Source organism: Salmo salar, chromosome ssa22, assembly GCF_905237065.1.
Source record: "Salmo salar chromosome ssa22, Ssal_v3.1, whole genome shotgun sequence".
NCBI classification, from domain to species: Eukaryota; Metazoa; Chordata; class Actinopteri; order Salmoniformes; family Salmonidae; genus Salmo; species Salmo salar.
Window position 1 is genome coordinate 43,114,217 of NC_059463.1, and position 24,987 is coordinate 43,139,203.

Below are 24,987 nucleotides of genomic sequence, written 5' to 3' on the forward strand. Positions count from 1 at the left end.
AAAGTATTTAATAAGATTATTTCATTCATTCAGATCTAGGATGTGTTATTTTAGTGTTCCCTTTATTTTTTTGAGCAGTGTATTATCTCTCATAGGGCTAAGAGGCATTGTGATTCCATAAATTATATTACATTTTCCACCCTAAAGATTTCCTGGTTTTTCCTCAAAAACCATGGTCACATAATTCCTTTCCCTTCTGTTATTTGTACAGTCAACTCAGCCACTCAGCCAATACATGCAGTAGCTCCTAGCTAAAACGCAGATAGACCCACACATAGGGTTAGCAAAAGTACTGCACTATATAGGAAATAGGGTGCCATTTGGAATGCACCTTATGTGTCTGTCTAGGGCTATACTCACTGGCCCCTATCCTAGATCCACACACAAACCTTCCATTGACATCAATGTATTATTTACATGAAACTATGGGTTTACGCGCCCATCTCAACTTAAGTGCTGAACGTGGATTGGCTAGCGGAGCTGTTCGGTGGGTGGTGCTGAATGTGTGTTGGCTATTGGAGCTGTTCGGTGGGTGGTGCTGAATGTGGATTGGCTAGCGGGAGCTGTTCAGTGGGTGGTGCTGAGTGTGGATTGGCTAGCAGAAATGTTTGGTGGTGTGGTGCTGAACACAGGTTGGCTATATGAGCTGTCCAGGGCGGTGCTGCTGAATACACTCAGAAACACCCTGCCAGGAGAAAAAGGGTGATAGCTACACCTGGGCTCACACTTCCGGTCATAAATAACCCCACGGCAGCATGGACCTCCTTTCCACCTCTCCACTTCTGGTTCTCTCCTCCTTTACCTATGCATTAGGCCAATTAGAGCAGCTCACAACCACACCCACAAGAGGGGGGGGGGTTCATTATAGAGCCAGAACAAGAAACCTAGTATGTGGATGCAGGCTTCACACTGCTGTCCGTCCATAGAGTTAAACAACTACAGTGCAGCTCCTTCTGAGATTGAAACAAGTCCTGCTGAGACTGGGGCTGTCCTAATATGGACACCATACACACAACACACCAGTGAGACATCTCGTCACATCACTCACAAACACATCACAAACTCATAAAACTCTTTGGTAGCTCGGCTCATTCCGCTGCGTCTATATCCACCCAGGCATGAAAGCAACGCCTGACAAACGATAGCGCTGTGTTTCCATAGCAATCTATCCATCTATGAATGGCTGTGCCACAGCCAGATGCCGAGGAAGACAAGGCAGGCCAATTAAAAGCCCAACACCAGCCACCAACCCTGTTGTTACTGCCATCATTCAATTGGGCCTGATTTGCATAATTAAGCTGGGTGATTGGCCTGTGCTGATTGGCCTGAAAGCCTAACAAGAGTCTGTTCTAACCAGCAGTGTTAAGTACCATTGGAGAGAATAAAGGGGTGAGTCACTCACACTGACCTGTGGATCCCCATAGGAGAACATCAGAACATATTTCATTATGACTCAATGATATGAATGAATGAGTCATCTGTTAATCAGGAAGGATCAACCCCAATTTAGTTGTATTGGCCATGTCTGTATCCCTAATGGAACCCTATTCCCCCATGTGCCCTGGTCAAAAGTAGTGAACTACATAATGAATATGGTGCCATTTGGGACGCAGATAAAATCTCTCTATTCACCACAGGAGGGACTGCTGTGATACTAAGAGGGGAGATCAGTCATAGGGCTTCACTTCTGGAGTGACACTAACAGGTGAGATCAGTCATAGGGCTTCACTTCTGGAGTGACACTAACTGGTGAGATCAGTCACAGGACATTCTGGAGTGACACTAACTGGTGAGATCAGTCACAGGACATTCTGGAGTGACACTAACTGGTGAGATCAGTCACAGGACATTCTGGAGTGACACTAACTGGTGAGATCAGTCACAGGACATTCTGGAGTGACACTAACTGGTGAGATCAGTCACAGGACATTCTGGAGTGACACTAACTGGTGAGATTAGTCACAGGACATTCTGGAGTGACACTAACTGGTGAGATTAGTCACAGGACATTCTGGAGCCACTCAATCCCACCTGATTACTGAAGACAGACAGACAGACAGACAGACAGACAGACAGACAGACAGACAGACAGACAGACAGACAGACAGACAGACAGACAGACAGACAGACAGACAGACAGACAGACAGACAGACAGACAGACAGACAGACAGACAGACAGACAGACAGACAGACAGACAGACAGACAGACAGAAAGGAAGCAGCATGGAGCATGCAGAGTGGTGTGCTTGCTGCCAACGCCTGGACCAGAGCAGACAGAGACTGAGGCTTAAACTCAATTAATCGTTCCTTGATTCCTTGCATCCTCCTTCTCAAATGTGTGTTGAGAAGGAGGATAGGAGAGAGGAAGCAAGGAAACAAGGAAAGGTGAATTGAGAACAAGCCTGAATGTCCAACAAACCTGATATATTTTATGTTTCCTTTTCAAATCCACTTCCATGCATAGCAATGAAGGGATAGAGGAGCCATGCCACTGAGCCAAACCCTTGGGAAAGCTTTAGTAAAACGCAGGTCTAAGAAAGACCAAGAAAGACCAGGGTAGCCAGAGGAAGACATATTCTATTGCACTATGACAAGGCATTTTTTGAGAAACACATCCATAAACCATTCTATCATCTATTTTATCACAGGGCACTTGGCCCAGTTTTATCACAGGGCACTTGGGCCACTTTTATCACAGGGCACTTGGACAACTTGGCCCACTTTTATCACAGGGGGCACTTGGCCCACTTTTATCACAGGGCACTTGGACTACTTGGCCCACTTTTATCACAGGGGGCACTTGGCCCACTTTTATCACAGGGGGCACTTGGCCCCCATTTATCACAGGGCACCTGGCCCCTTTTATCACAGGGCACTTGGCCCACTTTTATCACAGGGCACTTGGCCCACTTTTATCACAGGGCACTTGGCCCACATTTATCACAGGGCACTTGGCCCACATTTATCACAGGGCACTTGGCCCACTTTTATCACAGTGCACTTGGCCCACTTTTACACAGGGCACTTGGCCCACTTTTATCAAAGGGTACTTGGCCCACTTATCACAGGGCACCTAGCCCACTTTTATCACAGGGCACTTGGCCCACTATTATCACAGGGTACCTGGCCCACTTTTATCACAGGCCACTTGGCCTACTTTTATCACTTTTATCACAGGGTACTTGGCCCCCATTTATCACAGGGTACCTGGCCCACTTTTATCACAGGGCACTTGGCACACTTTTATCACAGGGCACTTGGCCCAGTTTTATCACAGGGCACTTGGCCCAGTTTTATCACAGGGCACTTGGCTCAGTTTTATCACAGGGTACTTGGCCCACTTTTATCACAGGCCACTTGGCCTACTTTTATCACTTTTATCACAGGGTACTTGGCCCCCATTTATCACAGGGCACCTGGCCCACTTTTATCACAGGGCACTTGGCCCACTTTTATCACAGGGCCCCTGGCTCACTTTTATCACAGGGCACTTGGCCCACTTTTATCACAGGGCACCTGGCCCACTTTTATCACAGGGCACTTGGCCCACTTTTATCACATTATTCAGACCCTGATGGAATCCACCCACATACCTCACACAAAGCCACAAAACTCTCTCTCTCTCTTGATGTCACTCTCTCGATTTCTCATACACACACACGCATGTGGGCTATACTCGGCCTTGTCTCAGGATGGTAAGTTGGTGGTTGAAGCTATCCCTCTAGTGATGTGGGGGCTGTGCTTTGGTACAGTGGGTGGGGTTATATCCTGCCTTTTTGGCCCTGTCTGGGGTATCGTCGGACGGGGCCACAGTGTCTCCCAACCCCTACCGTCTCAGCCTCCAGTATTTATGCTGCAGTAGTTTATGTGTAAGGGGGGCTAGTGTCATTCTGTTATATCTGGAGTATTTCTCCTGTCTTATCCAGTGTCCTGTGTGAATTTAAGTATGCTCTCTCTAATTCTCTCTCTCTTTCTTTCTTTCTTTCTTTCTTTCTTTCTTTCTTTCTTTCTTTCTTTCTTTCTTTCTTCTCTCTCTCTCTCACGGAGGACCTGAGCCCTAAGACCATGCCTCAAGACTACCTGGCCCGATGACTCCTTGCTGTCCCCAGTCCACCTGGCTGTGCTGCTGCTCCAGTTTCAACTGTTCTGCCTGCGGCTATGGAACTCTGACCTGTTCACCGGACATGCTACCTGTCCCAGACCTGCTGTTTTCAACTCTCTAGAGACAGCAGGAGCGGCAGAGATACTCTGAATGATTGGCTATGAAAAGCCAACTGACATTTACTCCTGAGGTGCTGACTTGTTGCACCCTCGACAACCACTGTGACTATTATTATTTGACCCTGCTGGTCATCTATGAACATTTGAACATCTTGGCCATGTCCTGCTATAATCTCCACCTGGCACAGCCAGAAGAGGACTGGCCACCCCTCATAACCTGGCTCCTCTCTAGGTTTCTTCCTAGGTTCTGGCCTTCCTAGCCACCGTGCTTCTACACCTGCATTGCTTGCTGTTTGGGGTTTTAGGCTGGGTTTCTGTACAGCACTTTGTGACATCAGCTGATGTAAGAAGGGCTTTATAAATACATTTGATTGATTGATTGATTGATTGATTGATTGATTGATTGATTGATTGATTGATTGATTGATTGATTGATTGATGAACTCTTGCAAACACATACACACAGAGACAAACACAGACACAGAGACAAACACACGCACGCACGCACGCACACACACACACACACACACACACACACACACACACACACACACACACACACACACACACACACACACACACAGAGAAGCCACAACCAACTGTCAGAAGACTCTGATCTAGAGAGATTAGAGCGGCCTTACCTCCAGGTGCGGTGCAGGGTTGAATCCACACAGGTTGCAGACCTGGGCGTGGCACTGGGTACAGGTGTTGTAGTTGGGTGGTTGGGCCGTCAAGCCCACATTCAGACTGGTCTTACACAGGGGACAGTAGACACCTTTATCCTGCTGATGTTGCTGCTGCTGCTGGGGAGGTGCATGGGGTCCCTGTTGGGGTGCATGGGGGCCCTGTTGGGGTGCATGGGGGCCCTGTTGGGGTGCCTGGGGGCCCTGTTGGGGTGCATGGGGGCCCTGTTGGGGTGCATGGGATCCCTGTTGGGGTGCATGGGATCCCTGTTGGGGTGCATGGGGGCCCTTTTGAGGTGCATGGGGTCCCTGTTGGGGTGCATGGGGGCCCTGTTGGGGTGCATGGGGGCCCTGTTGGGGTGCATGGGGGCCCTGTTGGGGTGCATGGGATCCCTGTTGGGGTGCATGGGGGCCCTGTTGGGGTGCATGGGGTCCATGTTGGCCTGGATGGGGTCCTGATGGTTTCCCTGCCCCAGCTGCAGGTTCTTGGGGTCCGGCTGGTTTAGGGGCAGGTTTGGGGGGATGTTGCTGCTGCTGGGGCGGGGTGGGTACCGGGTCCACTGATATGAGGGTGCTGGCCTGGTTGAGGAGGGATGCACCGAAGCCACCAAAGCCTCCAAACAGCTTTCCAAAGGTCTGCTCGGGGGCGGCGGCCGGGGGCGGGGGCTGGCGGGATGGGGAGCTCCCTGCGCTGCGGGTGTGGTCCTGGCGGAGGGGCAGGGGCTGGTGGGCGGGAGAGCCACGGAGGTCAGGCTGTGACGGGGCTTTGGCCATGCCTGGGAGAGGGATGGCTCCTGGGGGGAGACGAGCCCCACCCTGACCCTGGCCCTGGGCTGGAACTGGACCCCCTGGACCTCTATGCTGCTGAGGGGTCTGGCCTGGGCCTGGACCAGTCTGTCTGTTAGGGCCTGGTGGGGGCTGGGCTTGTGTCGGAGCCTGGTGCTGGGTTAGAGGCTGTGCCTGAGGTGGGGCTTGGGACTGGGGCTGAGGTTGGGCCTGGGGCTGGGGTGGGGGCTGAGTTTGAGGTTCAGAGATGGGCTCTGGTTTGGCTTGGTGGGACGGAGAGTGGATCTGCTGCTGGCTCTTGGAGCGAGGTGTCTCCATGTCCATTCCCAAAGCTCTCTGCATCTGGCAGTTCAGACACAGCCACTCCTGGACCTATGGCAGCATTAAAGAGGAAATAAAACAAGAGTATTAACAATATACTATACATACTCCACCAACTGAATTCACACAAATCAATTGAGCAGTGACTGACTGGTTTTACTAAAACAAATACTTCATAGACAATCAATGGAACAAATTGCTTATAAATCACATGTAAAATATACATTGAGCATGAAAACTGGGACCGAATAACGTATCAAGTATCTCAGAGTATGAGTGCTGATCTAGGGTCAGGTTCCCATTGTCTGTAAAATGTTATTAATTGCGATCTAAAAGGCAAAACTGATCCTAAATGAGCACTCCTACTCTGAGACGTTTCAAACATATGGCACCTGGTGTTGGCTTGCCTCACTAGGAGCATCTTGTTGGTAAACAGGAGTGATAAATGATGATATTTGCAGTTCACAGACACATGGGATAAACTGCGCTAGGGGCTCCTTCAATAAAACAAGACGGATCCCCCTGATTATCCAGGCTTTACAACTCTAACTTCTTCTTTCCCTCCATATCTCTCCTCGTCTACCTCGAGATCAGTCATCATCCTCTCTCACGCTATCGTGTCTTGGTCTTACTGTCCTCCTTTTTCTCTTTGCCTTTTATGTCTTCATCCCTTTTTACCATCTCTGTCCCTGCCCTCTCTTTCTCCCATCCTATTACCCTCTATATCTCCCTCTCATCCTACTACCCTCTATATCTCCCTCTATATCTCCCTCCCATCCTATTACCCTCTATATCTCCCTCTCATCCTATTACCCTCTATATCTCCCTCTATATCTCCCTCCCATCCTATTACCCTCTATATCTCCCTCTCATCCTACTACCCTCTATATCTCCCTCTATATCTCCCTCTCATCCTATTACCCTCTATATCTCCCTCTATATCTCCCTCTCATCCTATTACCCTCTATATCTCCCTCTATATCTCCCTCTCATCCTATTACCCTCTATATCTCCCTCTATATCTCCCTCTCATCCTATTACCCTCTATATCTCCCTCTATATCTCCCTCTCATCCTATTACCCTCTATATCTCCCTCTCATCCTACTACCCTCTATATCTCCCTCTATATCTCCCTCTTTTTCTCCCGCTCATCCTATTACCCTCTTTCTCTCTTTTTCCCTTTGTATCACCCTCTATCTCTCCCTCTTTCCCCCATCCTATCTCCTTATTATCTTTCCCTCTCTTTATTTTGCTGCCGAGTGGCGCAGCGGTCTAAGGCACTGCATCTCAGTGCTAGAGGCATCACTACAGACCCTGGTTCGATTCCAGTCTCATAGGGCGGCACACAATTGCCCCAGCGTTGTCTGGGTTAGGGTTTGGCTGGGGTAGGCCGTCATTTAAATAAGAATTTGTTCTTAAACGACTTGCCTAGTTAAATAAAGGTTAAATAAATGAAATAAAAAATATCCCATCCTATATCTCTCCCCCTCTCCAGCGCTTTCTACCTCTATCTTTCCTTCTCCCATTCTCTCCCTCTATCTCAGGCAGATACTGTAAGAAGAATGGAGTGACGCCCCCTTCTCCCCCTCTCTCCCTCTCCCCTCTCCCTGTCTCCCCCTATCTCAGGCAAATACTGTAAGAGGGTGAGTGAGAGTGAGATTCAGAGTGGGAGTGAGAGTCCGAGTGAGAGTCAGAGTGAGAGTGAGAGTCCGAGTGAGAGTCAGAGTGAGAGTGAGAGTCCGAGTGAGAGTCAGAGTGAGAGTGAGAGTCCGAGTGAGAGTCAGAGTGAGAGTGAGAGTCCGAGTGAGAGTCAGAGTTAGAGTGAGAGTCAGAGTGAGAGTGAGAGTGGTGGCCTGGCCCATAGACCTGGTTGATAATTATCATTATGGTGATTTGACAGCTGCTGCTACAAACACACACACACACACACACACACACACACACACACACACACACACACACACACACACACACACACACACACACATCCACCGTTAGTGTCATGGCTATTACATAACAGAACGAATGCCATTAGGAGAGGATGGCAGGGGAACAGGGGACATGGAGGGTGTGGTCTTCACATCTGACTGACCTTTGGAACTAAGTGACACAGGACCAAGTGACCCTAGGTAGTTTCACTCACCAACCATACTTACACTGTACTGTTTACAGCCACACACACACACACAGCCAAAACACTCTCTGGGTTGGGAAAGAAAGGCGTAGTCATCCCAGACATTCTTGTTTCATTTCACCAACAAAACACGAGTTGAGAAGACATCCTTTTCAGGCTACATCTTTAATTTAATGTCTGTTTATGGTCTGTGGCAGTAATTGCAACTGAATGTGTCTGTCCTTACTTCATTAAGTTTCTCATTTGTACTGAGACGTAATGAATCTTGTCTAACTTGTTTTGTTTTTCCTCCATCTAGCCAGTCTGTACCAGCCACTATTGATCACAAATATGATTCTGTTATTATTTTCCTGCGTCTTATTACTCTGAAAACAGTCAAAACACACAGACATATAGTGCCTTCAGAAAGTATTCAGACGCCTTGACTTTTTCCACATTTTGTTACATTACAACCTTATTCTAAAATTGATAAATATTTGTTATTTCTCAGAAATCTACACACAATACCCCATAATGACAAAGCAAAAAACAGAAATACCTTATTTACAGAAGTATTCAGACCCTTTGCTATGAGACTCGAAATTGAGCTCAGGTGCATCCTGTTTCTGTTGATCATCCTTGAGATGTTTCTACAACTTGATTAGAGTCCACCTGTGGTAAATTCAACTGATTGGAAATTATTTGGAAAGACACACACCTGTCTATATAATGGTCCCACAGTTGACAGAGCAAAAACCAAGCCATGAGGCTCCGAGACAGGATTGTGTCAAGGCACAGATTTGAAAAAGGGTAACAAAAAATGTCTGCAGCATTTAAGATCCCCAAGAACACAGTGGCCACCATCACTCTTAAATGGAAGAAGTTTGGAACCACCAAGACTCTTCTTAGAGCTGGCCGCCCGGCCAAACTGAGCAGTCGGGGGACCCAGAGATCTCTGTGCCCTGTGAAGACAAAAAGGCCTCACAATAATGGTTTCTTCTGGTCTCTCTCTCTCTCGCTCTCTCTCTCTCTCTCTCTCTCTCTCTCTCTCTCTCTCTCTCTCTCTCTCTCTCTCTCTCTCTCTCTCTCTCTCTCTCTCTCTCTCTCTCTCTCTCTCTCTCTCTCTCTCATCTTTGGAGATGGGAGAACCTTCCAGAAGGACAACAATCTCTCTCTCTCTCTCATCTTTGGAGATGGGAGAACCTTCCAGAAGGACAACAATCTCTGCAGCACTCCACCAATCAGATGGAAAAAGGCCCTGCTCAATACTAGTGCAATATATGTGCTCTGGTCAAAAGCAGTGCACAATATAGGAAATAGGGTGCCATTTGGGATGTAGTCGAGATCTCGTATTGTTGCCATAATCCCTGCTGGACCATAGTAATGGAGAGGGCTGGAAGGAGAAGGAGGCTGTTACACATATTATTGAGGAGTGCATATTTAACACAAGGCCTTTGTTTACATTTTGTCAAATGGTCAATGAGAACAAGTCTGTGTGTTTCTGTGTCAGTCAGTCAGTCAGTCAGTCAGTCAGTCAGTCAGTCAGTCAGTCAGTCAGTCAGTCAGTCAGTCTGACAGTCTATCAGTGTGTGTGTGCATGTGTCCGTATCAGTCATTCATTCACAGCAGTATCCCAGACCCTGTCTTTAGTCTCCTGTAGTTTCTCTGAACTGGGAGTGACGAAGCCAGAGTTTGAACTCTCAATCAACCAGAAGGGAAGTGTAGGAGGCGGGGTTACACCCCTGGGACACTGGGCGTGCTCAGAACAACCGTGGGCTGCAGGGAAAATATATCTAAAAAAAAAACAAGGCAGGGCCTTGATCAAATCAAGTCTTTATCATCAGGCCCAGAGAGCACTCACTCACTCACTCACTCACTCACTCACTCACTCACTCACTCACTCACTCACTCACTCACAGCATCGCTTCAGACAATCATGTTAACCCTTATGAAATCTGATCTTTCACAGAGAGCCAGCACTTATTTACCAATCTCTCTCTCTTTCTGATATTGGTATTACACTGGGTTGAACTACACTCCAATGTATTTTGTAAGAAGATACTTTCACAAGCTGTAATTTGTATTTTCAAAATACTAAATACTTTTCTATACCATTCTTATAGCGGTTCACCATTTTGTTGCCCCCTTTCCCCCTGCATTGGTGTCAGAAGTCTGGTTGCATTATCATGTGATAAGAGTGTCTGATAAATGAACTAAATATAAATGTGTATGTAAAAATGGACAATTGCAAAGTCTGCTGAGTATTGTCAGTTTTGTCTAGAAGGGATACAGCTTTTGTCAAAATTGACTTTTCATAGCAGGTTAGGATAATTAATGTAGAAAGTTAGGAGAATTAGGTTAAGCTGTATCCCATCTAGACATGCCCCCGAAACAAGACCAATAATAATACCCAGTGTGCATTGCAGTTCATTTTGGTATGTTCATTTTCACATATACATTTTGGTCATTTAGCAGACATTCTTATTCAGAGTGACTTACAGTCAGGGCATTCAACTAAGGTAGATAAATAACAACATATCACAGTTATACCAAGTAAAACGTGTCGTTACTGTCAATGTTGTTGCTGTTCGAGCTGGCTACTTGCAAATGTATTTCTGTATTTTACATTACAAAATACATGTATTTTAATTCAATAAATTTCAAAATACAAGAATTTTATTGTTGATTTTGATACATTGATCTATATGGCATTTTGCAATGTTTGCCCATCCCTGTGTGTGTGTGTGTGGGGGGGGGGGATCCTGCCACCTGTCACCTCCTGCCATTGATTGAAACACAAATTACACAGCAGTGCTTCAGGCATCGCTGCTTTATGGAAAGAGAGAGAAAGCATACGTGTGTGTGCATGTACATATGGAAACAGACTCTTGTAGCAGTGAGGAGCCCGAGATTGCTGGATCAAACATCTATTACTGGGATAGACCACAGCACTCCCACATATCATACTAAACACACACTGACTAAATGCCATATGTCAAAGGTCCAAAGCAGACATTTTTATCTCAATAACAAATAATTTCTGGGTAACAATTAAGTACCTTACTGTGATTGTTTAAAATTAAAATGGTACAAAATAGCAAAGAGCAATTTATCAAGCAACAATATAGCTAGGACTGTCTGGGAGTGGTCTGAGTGGGGAGGGGAAAACGGAATACTAGCTGTTATTGGCAGAGAGGTTTGTAACTCTCTTTGTTATTGTCTATTAAATAATTTACCGTCTGGTGATGTCAAAAGGCAGTCCAAAACTCCATCCCTCCAAAACAGGTGGAAATTTCAGGCAGGATATTTTCAAACAGCTCTTACAATAAAAGGGTATTTTCATAATTTTCACAATTTCATGGTATTATTCCAACCTCACACTGTGGAAATATATATAAAACACAGGAAATCACATTTTTGACTGCACTGGGCTTTTAATAAAGTCTAATCAGGATCTATCTTTTGCTGGCTGCCATGTCGGTCTAATGCTAGACATAATCTGCCAGGCACACTCTCTTATAAATAGACAGATACACTGGCTACATCTAAAATGGCACCATATTTTCTACATAGTGCTCTACTTTTGTCCAGAGCCTACAGTGTAAAACCTTTGACGGATCCTTGGACCAGATATATAATCAAGCAGGCAGACAAACACACTGGCTGCGTCTGAAATGGCACCTTATTCCCTACATAGACTACTACTTTCTACCAGAGTAGTCACTACATACAGTTGAAGTCGGAAGTTTACATACACTTAGGTTGGAGTCATTAAAACTCGTTTTTCAACCACTCCACAAATTTCTTGTTAACAAACTATAGTTTTGGCAAGGCGGTTAGGACATCTACTTTGTGCATGACACAAGTAATTTTTCCAACAATTGTTTACAGACAGATTATTTCACTTATAATTCATTGTATCACAATTCCAGTGGGTCAGAAGTTTACATACACTAAGTTGACTGTGCCTTTAAACAGCTTGAAAAATTCCAGAAAATGATGTCATGGCTTTAGAAGCCTCTGATAGGCTAATTGACACCATTTGAGTCAATTGGAGGTGTACCTTTGGATGCATTTCAAGGCCTACTTTCAAACTCAGTGCCTCTTTGCTTGACATCATGGGAAAATCAAAAGAAATCAGCCAAGACCTCAGAAAAAAATTGTAGACCTCCACAAGTCTGGTTCACCCTTGGGAGCAATTTCAAAACACCTGAAGGTACCACGTTCATCTGTACAAACAATAGTACGCAAGTATAAACACCATGGGACCACGCAGCCGCCATACCGCTCAAGAAGGAGACGCGTTCTGTCTCCTAGAGATGAACGTACTTTGGTGCGAAAAGTGCAAATCAATCCCAGAACAACAGCAAAGGACCTTGTGAAGATGCTGGAGGAAACAGGTACAAAAGTATCTATATCCACAGTAAAACAAGTCCTATATCAACATAACCTGAAAGGCAGCATAGCAAGGAAGAATCCACTGCTCCAAAACCGGCATAAAAAAAGCCAGATTACGGTTTGCAACTGCACATGAGGACAAAGATCGTACTTTTTGGAGAAATGTCCTCTGGTCTGATGAAACAAAAATAGAACTGTTTGGCCATAATAACCATCGTTGTGTTTGGAGGAAAAAGGGGGAGGCTTGCAAGCCGAAGAACACCATCCCAACCGTGAAGCATGGGGTGGCAGCATCATGTTGTGGGGGTGCTTTGCTGCAGGAGGGACTGGTGAACTTCACAAAATAGAAGGCATCATGAGGCAGGAAAATTCTGTGGATATATTGAAGCAAAATCGCAAGACATCAATCAGGAAGTTAAAGCTTGGTCGCAAATGGGTCTTCCAAATGGACAATGACACCAAGCATACTTACAAAGTTGTGGCAAAATGGCTTAAGGACAACAAAGTCAAGGTATTGGAGTAGCCATCACAAAGCCCTGACCTCAATCCTATAGAAAATGTGTGGGCAGAACTGAAAAAGTGTGTGCGAGCAAGGAGGCCTACAAACCTGACTCAGTTACACCAGCTCTGTCAGGAGGAATGGGCCAAAATGCACCCAACCTATTGTGGGAAGCTTGTGGAAGGCTACCCGAAATGTTTGACCCAAGTTAAACAATTTAAAGGCAATGCTACCAAGTACTAATTGAGTGCATGTAAACTTCTGACCCACTGGGAATGTGATGAAAGAAATAAAAGCTGAAATATATCATTCTCTTTACTATTATTCTAACATTTCACATTCTTAAAATAAAGTGGTGATCCTAACTGACCTAAGACAGGGTATTTTTACTAGGATTAAATGTCAGGAATTGTGAAAAACTGAGTTTAAATGTATTTGGCTAAGGTGTATGTAAACTTCCAACTTCAATTGTAGGTAATAGAGTGACATTTGGGACGCCGCCACTGCCAGACACTGCTACTGTGAGGAATGTTTGAGCAGACAGAGACAGAGACAGACATAGCCGTAGACAGATGGAGAAGCCATGCCCTGCAGACCAGTCTTCTGCAGTGTCACCAAGCTGCAGCAGGCTAGGCTACATGGAGCTGCTGAGGACTGCAGCTTAGGGAGAAAGGATGATTTCAACTGCAGTGGTGTATTAACTAGCACAAAACAGGGCGAAGTGACATCAAAAGGCCTTTGTAGCCCACACACACACACAAATGAATGAAGACACACACAAACACACATACACACGCACAAAAACACACTTTCTCCAAAGGCATTTGCCTCATTTCTAAATGTTGCTATGCTGGCATTACAGTTATCTAAAGCAGAAACCTTCAGCAAAGGTGACACGTATTCAAAGACGGAACACACACATGCACGTGTGCACCCGCAATCACACTCGCGCACACTCACACACAGAGACATGTGCACAAGCACACACACTCCAGACCCCTACCCTGGGCGACAGCTGTCACTCTGTCCCGTGACTGGCAGCCTGTTGTAAACCTGTATGTTATCTGTCACTGTAATTTACCTAACTAACTCAACCAACAGCCTCCTGAATATTATAATACTTTTTTTACCTTTATTTTAACAGGGAAAACATATTGAGACCTTGGTCTGTTTTACAAATGTGCCCTGTGTATTCAATATAAATATACACATTACACCCAAACATATACACATTAAAATACAAAAACACAGTCATGGGAAGCACAAACATCATACATTCCCCAGAAAAACTGTTACATTCCTCCACAAATAAGTCCCCAATAAATACTTTAATTGGCACCAGAACATCAAGATGAAATCTATATTGAATTTTGTTCCAGCAATACGGTGTATTAAAACTAAAAGCAGATTTAACTAGCTCGGTGCAGACCCTAGGAACCTCAAGTGTTAACCAATCCTATACATTTTATATTTATTTAACCTATATTTAACTAGGCAACTCAGGTGTCTATACTTCAACAGCAAAGTTAGATAAGACAGAACTTTATGAAGTAGGGCATTGTCATCAAAAAGGAGTAATGTAGAGATTAGGGCTGTCAAGGTGACCGTATTACCGCTGATTCTGCTGATGGTCACTAGTAGCCTACCAAACTTGCTAACTGCCTGGTACTCAGCACTCTATTGTCCCTCTAATCACTCTGATGCAGATGTAATCAAAAATCTAATCAAACACTTCATGAGAGCCCATGAGCAAATGTTGCGCAACATTTCTATAGGTTATGCAATTGCGTGAGAAAGAGTGATGGCCTCTATTAAAAAGAGGAGGATCCCATCAGCTTCTATAGGCTAGGCCTACTATATTTATTTCTCAACTTTACTAATATTAAGCACATTTCTTCACTTTAGCCTACCTGGCTGGCATGAAAATGAACCACGGGAAAAGGGTCCTCCATTCGCTATTTAAGTGCATAGACATGTATTTTTTTCCGCTGCCCCTGTTTCGAGACAGGTGCATAATAATTGTCCATTCTAAATCAAAACAAATTTCACACATATATTATTTAGCATATGTAAAGACAAGATTAAATCATGAATAGTCTGATGGGTGACAATATTAGCCTATCACTTGTAAATTATATATTATCGCTTGTGAATGATGCCCAGCGTAAGGCAAGAAACAATGCCTTTTTTTGCAACTTTTTCTAATCATAGTCGCACATCTCATGTAATTGAACCTTAATTTAATTAGGCAAGTCAGTTAAGAACAAATTCTTATTTACAATGACGGCTACCCCGGCCAAACTCTCCCCTAACCCGGACGACGTTGGGCCAATTGTGCGCTGCCCTATGGGACTCCTGATCACGGCCGGTTGTGATACAGCCCGGGATCGAACCAGATGCAGTGCCTTAGACCGCTGCGCCACTCGGGAGGCCTGTGTTTTGGTAAGGTTTGTGGCCAAATAACTTATTAAAATTAAGCACATTTATCAATTTTACAAGGGATATAGAGCTTAACTGGCATACATAAGCAGCTCGTGAGTTTCAAGTTTGGGGAAGGTAAGTTTCACCATAAAAAAGCACCTTTATAATAAAAGCATTACATGCATAATCACATATGCGGTCACTTTTCCTGCTAATGGAACATTTGTGCTTATAGCCTACTACCGTGTGTGCATTGCTACGCTTATAATGTGAAGAAATAGATTAATACTTTATCAACATTTTAAGCTAAACGTTCTGATCTGTTGCGACAGCCTCATTACTTAAAACCGTTTTTCTGATGCTAGTGGTTGTATTAATTTGGGATCTATCGCATCCCACAACTATCCCAGACTATGTTTGGAATATTTATTTCTCACACAGAATAGGTCAACTTTTGTAATATATATACACTGCTCAAAAAAATAAAGGGAACACTTAAACAACACAATGTAACTCCAAGTCAATCACACTTCTGTGAAATCAAACTGTCCACTTAGGAAGCAACACTGATTGACAATAAATTTCACATGCTGTTGTGCAAATGGAATAGACAACAGGTGGAAATTATAGGCAATTAGCAAGACACCCCCAATAAAGGAGTGGTTCTGCAGGTGGTGACCACAGACCACTTCTCAGTTCCTATGCTTCCTGGCTGATGTTTTGGTCACTTTTGAATGCTGGCGGTGCTTTCACTCTAGTGGTAGCATGAGACGGAGTCTACAACCCACACAAGTGGCTCAGGTAGTGCAGCTCATCCAGGATGGCACATCAATGCGAGCTGTGGCAAGAAGGTTTGCTGTGTCTGTCAGCGTAGTGTCCAGAGCATGGAGGTGCTACCAGGAGACAGGCCAGTACATCAGGAGACGTGGAGGAGGCCGTAGGAGGGCAACAACCCAGCAGCAGGACCGCTACCTCCGCCTTTGTGCAAGGAGGAGCAGGAGGAGCACTGCCAGAGCCCTGCAAAATGACCTCCAGCAGGCCACAAATGTGCATGTGTCTGCTCAAAAGGTCAGAAACAGACTCCATGAGGGTGGAATGAGGGCCCGACGTCCACAGGTGGGGGTTGTGCTTACAGCCCAACACCGTGTAGGACGTTTGGCATTTGCCAGAGAACACCAAGATTGGCAAATTTGCCACTGGCGCCCTGTGCTCTTCACAGATGAAAGCAGGTTCACACTGAGCACATGTGACAGACGTGACAGAGTCTGGAGACGCCGTGGAGAACGTTCTGCTGCCTGCAACATCCTCCAGCATGACCGGTTTGGCGGTGGGTCAGTCATGGTGTGGGGTGGCATTTCTTTGGGGGGCCGCACAGCCCTCCATGTGCTCGCCAGAGGTAGCCTGACTGCCATTAGGTACCGAGATGAGATCCTCAGACCCCTTGTGAGACCATATGCTGGTGCGGTTGGCCCTGGGTTCCTCCTAATGCAAGACAATGCTAGACCTCATGTGGCTGGAGTGTGTCAGCAGTTCCTGCAAGAGGAAGGCATTGATGCTATGGACTGGCCCGCCCGTTCCCCAGACCTGAATCCAATTGAGCACATCTGGGACATCATGTCTCACTCCATCCACCAACGCCACGTTGCACCACAGACTGTCCAGGAGTTGGCGGATGCTTTAGTCCAGGTCTGGGAGGAGATCCCTCAGGAGACCATCCGCCACCACATCAGGAGCATGCCCAGGCGTTGTAGGGAGGTCATACAGGCACGTGGAGGCCACACACACTACTGAGCCCCATTTTGACTTGTTTTAAGGACATTACATCAAAGTTGGATCAGCCTATAGTGTGGTTTTCCACTTTCATTTTGAGTGTGACTCCAAATCCAGACCTCCATGGGTTGATAAATTGGATTTCCATAGATTATTTTTGTGTGATTTTGTTGTCAGTACATTCAACTATGTAAAGAAAAAAGTATTTAATAAGATTATTTCTTTCATTCAGATCTAGGATGTGTTGTTTAAGTGTTCCCTTTATTTTTTTGAGCAGTATATATATATATATATATATATATATATATATATATATATATATATATATATATATATATTTAATTTAGCCTTTATTTCACTAGGCAAGTCAGTTAAGATCAAATTCTTATTTACAATGACGGCCAACCAGGGAACAGTGAACTGCCTTGTTCAGGGGCAGAACGACAGATTTTACATTGTCAGCTCGGGGGTTCGATCCAGCAACCTTTCGGCATTGGCCCAATGCTCTAACATGGATAGTAGATTGACATAGGCTAGTGCTTTTGCTGTTTGTTAGGCCTAATCATCTTGTTGGCTGACAAAAAGTAAATGTGGACAGTTCTTCCAATATCTTCAATATGCACCTCGGAATTGGATAAGGACATGTGCAGTTCCGTCCCCGATGTGTCTGTCTTCACTTGTAGCCTGTGAGAAAGACCCAATAACATGATGGAGAGCCATGTGAGTGAGAGGCGCTTCGGGGAATGGAGCAATCAGGGAGAAGCAAATTATAATTATTATATTCGGCCACTTGCCGCAAAAGGCATGGATTTCTTTAGGGGGCATTACGGCCACACAAAGGGGCTGCCGCCAGAAAATTTGAGGCATTATCAAGTGCTTGTCAAACTGTGAAGGAGAGACTGATGAAGTGTGTACAGCCTGCACAAAAAACAAAGCAGAGTTCATGCCTTTCATGTGACTTTTTAAAATCATAATTAGAGATGCATCATGCAGCCTTACAATATATTAAAATCAAAACAATTTGTAGAACAACTAAAGTTATATTATTAACTCTAAATTAGGAGTAACTATTTATTTGTTAATTAAGGATCAGACCCTTTTTTCGAACCTAAAATGACAAACCCAAATCTAACTGCCTGTAGCTCAGGACCTGAAGCAAGGATATGCATATTCTTGATACCATTTGAAAGAAAACACTTTGAAGTTTGTGGAAATGTGAAAGTAATGTAGGAGAATAACACATTAGATCTGGTAAAAGATCATCATCTTTGAAATGGTAGAGAATGGTCACAATGTACTATTCCAGGTTAGGCACAATTTCGATTTTGGCCATTAGATGGCAGCAGTGTATGTGCAACATTTTAGACTGATTCAATGAACCATTGCATTTCTGTTCAAAATGTTGTATCAAGACTGCCCAAATTTGCTTAATTGGTTTATTAATACATAACTGTGCACTCTCCTCAAACAATAGCATGGTATTCGCTCACTGTAATAGCTACTGTAAATTGGACAATGCAGTTAGAATAACAAGAATTTAAGATTTCTGCCTATATCAGATATGTCTATGTCCTAGGAAATGTTCTTGTTACTTACAACCTCATGCTAATCACTTTAGCGTAAGTTCGCTCAACCATTCCGTGGGGGGATACCGATCCCGTAGAGCTTAACCGCTCAACAGCGCTTGTGCGCACTTCCTCATCGTTTGGAGAAAATATCCCTTCTATTTTACTCAGCTTTGTTCAATTGTATTCTTCATTATATAAAATAATATATAATAATGCCACAGAATGCTAAGTGAATGTTGTCTGCAAAATGAACTAGTGTAGCCCATAGCTAGAGGAGGACCTAACATAAGGACAACTCAGAGTATGCTACACATTTTCTTCATATTATCTTTCTTTAGACCTGTCTAAAATAAATAATGGATTTATTGTGAAGGTGTAGGCTATATTACATGGATTTATTTGACTTTTTAAAATGTAGATGTTCCAAAGGTCTGCATCAGTGGCTTGTAGGCTGTGTGTGCAAGCCAGGAGATGCTAAATGTGTTTATGTTAATTATCGGTCAATTACCGTGAGACTGGTTATTTGCTTGACAATCACCTGCTGACGAAATTTAGTGACCGCCACAGCCCTTGTAGAGATCTACGGGTAAATTAGCAAAGTCCAGCCACTCTTTTGATATAGGATGCAGTGATGAGTATCAAAACTATCACAAAACGAAGGGCATTATGGTAGATGGCATTTAAAGGTTTAAGAGTAGTAGCAGCAGCACTTTGATAAATAATATCACCATAATCAAAACAGATAAAACAAAACAGATAAAAAAAGTTGACTGAATAACATGCTTTCTACTGCTTAAAGAAAGGCACCATCTGTTTCAGTAGAAAAACCAACTTTAAATCTTAGCTTCTTAACCAGCTCATGTATATGTTTTTTTAAACATCAAATCCATTTCAATCCAAATGCTTAAGTATTTATATGTGGGAACACGTTCAATTGGAGAACCATCTAGTGACTGAACATGTAGTTCATCTGAAACATTCTTACGAGAGTTTGAAAACAACATGTATTTGTTTAGCCTGCATTAAGTTTTAAATCAGCAAGGGATTCCTGCATAGCTATAAAACCTGACTGTAGTTTTGACACAACCAGATCAACAGTTAGGGGCAATAGCATACAGAACAGTATCATCCGCATATAGATTAAGTTGACCGTTTCTTTACAGATTGACCAATGGTGTTTATACAAATTGTGAAGAGAATAGGTCCCAAAATCGACCCCTGTGGTACACCTTTAAGTACTCCAAGAAATTCAGACTTAACCCTATCAATCAGGATGGCCTGAGTTCTGTCACTAAGATAATCATGAAACCATGAACATGTGTTAGAGCTCAGGCATATAAAATAGCATGATCAACATGATCAACAGTATCAAAAGCTTTTGACAGGTCCACAAACAAAGCAGGACATTTAATTTTCGTGTCATTGACAAGAAAATCAAAAACTAAAGTGGTTGCTGTAATAGTGCTCTGCCCTGGCCTAAACCCTAATTGGTTTACATTCTAAATACATTTCTCAGATAAAAAAGAGCAAAGTTGTACATTTACCAAGTATTCAAGAATCTTAGCTAGACAAGGAACCCTTGCAATGGGCCGATAATTATTAAGATCATTACTATACACACCCTTATGGAGTGGCAGCACAAGAGCTGATTTTCATACTTTTTTAATATTTCCTGTTGAAAGGAGAGGACCCTTTCTACACTCCCCATAGGAGAACCATTTGAAGAACCCTATTTGGTTCCAGGTAGAACCCTTCTGGTTCCAGGTATAACCCTTTCCACAGAGGGTTCTACCTGGAACCAAAAAGGTTTCTACCCGGAGCCAAAAACGGTATTCCTGTAGGGACAGCCAAAGAACCCTTTCGGAACCCTTTTTCTAAGAGTGTACAATGCCTGGAAAAAATAAGAAATAGGCTGTTCCAAATGACGCACATAGGGCTCTGGTCAAAAGTGGTGCTCTATATATGGAATAGGGTCCCATTTGGGATGCAGTCATAGACTGGAATAAATTAAAAAGAAATGGCACAAGAAAAATAGTAAAAACATATTCAATGGTTCACAGAATATTATGGGGAACAAAAAAAAAAACGTTCCCTTTCATGCAATATCTGGTGGTTTTCTTTGTATTGTTGTGTCTGAAAAATTCTGTGTGTTGCGTCTCGGTGGGATGCTCAACCTATTTAGGCCAGTCTGCTGACTGGAACACACTCCCTCACAACACCTCAACTCTAGTCTGCTCTGGCTTATTATTGCTTGTAGGTTTTCAACATTCCGGTAACCCAAATTCCACAAATCCTGGTTAGAAGATTTCGCATTTCCTTCTTATCCCCTCCTGATTCTGAGAATCTTCCAAATGTGATTTCTGGAAAAAACCTGGTCATTTGGGTAAAGTTTTTTCAACCCTTGTTGGTAGGTTTGATTTAAAAACATTTTCATTAGATATTAGATAGACATGCGCTACAGTATGAATGTCTTGATATCTTGGATTTACTGTAAAATTCCCTGATGCAACGAAACATGTGTGTACCCACTCGATAATGAGTTATTATAACTTATGAATACGATGTTTACTATGGTTGGTGTTTAATGGGATTAGGACATGTGGGCTTCTTGGAGAGAAAGTAGCAGAAATCCTTGAGCCTCGGGATAGGAGGGTTTAGGGTGCATCTGAAATGGTTCCCTATTCCCATATGGTCCATGGTCAAATGTAGTGTAATATGAAGGGAATAGGGTCCCATTTAGGATGCAAGCCATATTCTCAGTGCTGCAGCTAACCCAGTTTTTAGACCAGTCAGTTTCTGAAATAAACTTCCAGCCAAAAGTCAGCAGACTCGCTCTCCAGATGGTTTTGATTGTTTGACTAAATCATTCATGTATTTTTTATTAAATCATGATGGTTCCATGTCCGCTCCTTATGTGAATTCTCTGAAATCAGCCAATCCTCCATGGCTTCACAATATAGTTTAACCACGTCCGATTTTTATCGACTTATTCTCTAATTTCATTTCCGCCTTTCTATCGGTTCTCTCTCGTTCTTAGCTTTGTTAATTTTATTGTCTCCAGGCTATTCTGTGCCTCAATTCCATTCAGTTCAATTGAAATGGCTTTAATAATCCCAAACAAACAGTTATTGATGCCATGCCAAAGATTTCATGCGATAGAAGCCATCAAAAAAGGGACAACTATTTTGTATCTTTCTCATCATATGTCTATCCTATCTCTCGGGTCTCTCACTCTTTTCTGTTGCGTGCCCCCCCTCTGTCTATCCCTTTCTCTCTATCCCCCTCTCCTCTTTATATATATATTTCCCCCTCAACTCTCCCACTCTCTCTTGTACTGTGAAATAATTTCAAGAAGAGAGAGCGAGAAAGGGAGAGAGAGGGAGAGAGAGAAGGGGAGGGAGAGAGACAAAGAGAGTGAGAAGGGAGAGAGAGAGAGGGAGAGAGAGGGGGAAGAAAGAGAGTAGGGGGATCTATAAATAGAGAGGGAGACCATCGCAAAGCAGATCCTTCCCTACATGATGGTTGGTAAGAGACCACTGGAGTGTTTGTGCCACTTTCTCGTTCCCTCTGGCTCTCCATCTCTCAATTTAATTTCTATATCAATTTAAGGGCTTTATTGGCATGGGAAACATATGTTAACATTGCCAAAGCAAGTGAAATAGATAACAAACAAAAGTGAAATAAACAACAAAAATGATCAGTAAACATTACACTCACAGAAGTTCCAAAAGAATAAAGACATTTCAAATGTCATATTATGTCTATATACAGTGTTGTAACGATGTGCAAATAGTTAAAGTAAAAAAAGGGAAAATAAATAAACATGAATATGGGTTGTATTTACAATGCTGTTTGTTTTTCACTGGTTGACCTTTTCTTGTGGCAACAGGTCACAAATATTACCGCCATGATGGCACACTGTGGTATTTCACCCAGTAGATATGGGAGTTTATCAAAATTGGATTTGTTTTTGAATTCTTTGTGGGTCTGTGTAATCTGATGGAAATATGTGTCTCTAATCTAATTATACATTTGGCAAGAAGTTAGGAAGTGCAGCTCATTTTCCACCTCATTTTGTAGGCAGTGTGCACATAGTCAGTCTTCTCTTGAGAGCCAGTTCTGCCTATGGTGGCCTCTCTCAATAGCAAGGCTATGTTCACTGAGTCTGTACATACAGTGCCTTCAGAAAGTATTCAGACCCCTTGACTTTTTCCACATTTTGTTTGTTACGGAAATATCAAATTTACTTAAGTATTTGGACCCTTTACTCAGTACTTTATTGAAGCACCTTTGGCAGCGATTACAACCTCGATGTATTCTTGGGTATGATGCTACAAGCTTGGCACACCTGTATTTGGGGAGTTTCTCCCATTCTTCTCTGCAGATCCTCTCAAGCTCTGTCATGTTGGACGCAAGCTTCGCTGCACAGCTATTTTCAGGTCTCTCCAGAGATGTTCGATCAGGTTCAAGTCCAGGCTCTGGCTGGACCACTCAAGGACATTCAGAGACTTATCCCGAAGCCACTCCTGCATTGTCTTGGCTGTGTGCTTAGGGTCATTGTCCTGTTGGAAGGTGAACCTTCACCCCCAGTGTGAGGTCCTGAGTGCTTGGGAGCAGGTTTTCATCAAGGATCTCTCTGTATTTTCCTCCGTTCATCTTTCCCTCGATCCTGACTAGCCTCCCAGTCCCTGCTGCTGAAAAACATCCCCACAGCTTGATGCTGCCACCACCATGCTTCACCGTAGGGATGGTGCCAGGTTTCCTCCAGACGTGACGCTTGGCATTCAGGCCAAAGGGTTCGATCTTGGTTTCATCAGACCAGAGAATCTTGTTTCTCATGGTCTGAGAGTCTTTGTATGCCTTTTGGCAAACTCCAAGCGGGCTGTCATTTGCCTTTTACTGAGGAGTGGCTTCCGAATAGTGGGGAAAGATATACAGATAAGTTTTGGTGGTATTTACAATGTTGTTTGTTCTCTACTGGTTACCCTTTTCTCATGGCAACAAGCCATACACCTTGCTGCTGTGATTGCACATTGTGGTATTTCGCCCAACAGATATGGGAGTTTATCAGTGTTGGATTTGTTTTCAAATTCTTTGTTGGTCTGTGTGATCTGTTGGTAATATGGCTCTCTAATGTGGTCATACAGTACATTCGGAAAGTATTCAGACCCCATCACTTTTTAGCCTTATTCTAAAATTGATTAAATTGTTTTTTTTCCTCATCAATCCACACACAATACCTAATAATGACAAAGCAAAAACAGATTTTTAGAAACCCCGGACCTCACAGCCATAGAGGGCATTGGGTTCTACAACTGATTGAAGTATTTTTAGCCAGATCCTAATTGGTATGTCGAATTTGATGTTCCTTTTGATGGCATAGAAGGCCCTTCTTGCCTTCGCTCTTAGATTGTTCACAGCCATGTGGAAGTTACCTGGGGTGTTGATGTTTAGGCCGAGGTAGGCATAATTCTTTGCATTCTAGGGCAACAGGGTCTAGATAGAATTTGTATTTATTGTCCTGGCAACTGGACCTTTTTTGAAAACACATTATTTTTGTCTTACTGAGATATACTGTCAGGGCAGTATGACATAATCTTTGCAGGAGATCTAGGTGCTGCTGTAGGTATTCCATGGTTGGGGACAGAAGCACCTGATCATCAGGGTCCATTAGGGTGAGGCAGGGTGCTGCAGACTGTTCTAGTGCCCTCACTAATTCATTGATATATATGTTGAAAAGGGTGGGGATCAAGCTGCATTCCTGTCTCAACCCGCGGCCCTGAGGAAAGAAATCTGTGTTTACTGCCGATTTTAAACTTGTTGTTAATGTCCATAGACTTAATAATGTCATGTTTTTCACCACTTTCCATCAATTTGTATAGCAGACCCTCATGCCAAATTGAGTTAAGCTTTCATTGAAATCAGCAAAATACGAGAAGTCTGCTTTTGTTTTTGTTTATTTGTTTGTCAATAACTGTGTGCCGGCTGTATACATGGTTTGTCGTATGGTATTTTGACATTTGCCAATTTGACATTTGCTCAGGACATTGTTTTCACTGAGGAAATGTTGGAGTCTGCTGTTGATGATACTGCAGAGGATTTTTCGGAGATTGCTGTTGACACAGATTGCACAGTAATTATTGAGGTCAAATTTGTCTCCAGTTTTGTGGATTGGGGTGACCAGACCTTATTTCCAAATATTGTA

General features: G+C 43.6%; 1 protein-coding gene across 1 annotated transcript in view; it reads right to left on the bottom strand.

Moving 5' to 3' along the window:
* Positions 1 to 24,987, bottom strand: part of LOC106583441 (protein bassoon-like) — a 183,761-nt gene that overhangs the window by 108,649 nt on the left and 50,125 nt on the right. Inside the window, 1 exon segment of the mRNA XM_014167602.2 lies at positions 4,864 to 6,063. Coding sequence (XP_014023077.2) covers positions 4,864 to 6,063 — 1,200 coding nt within the window.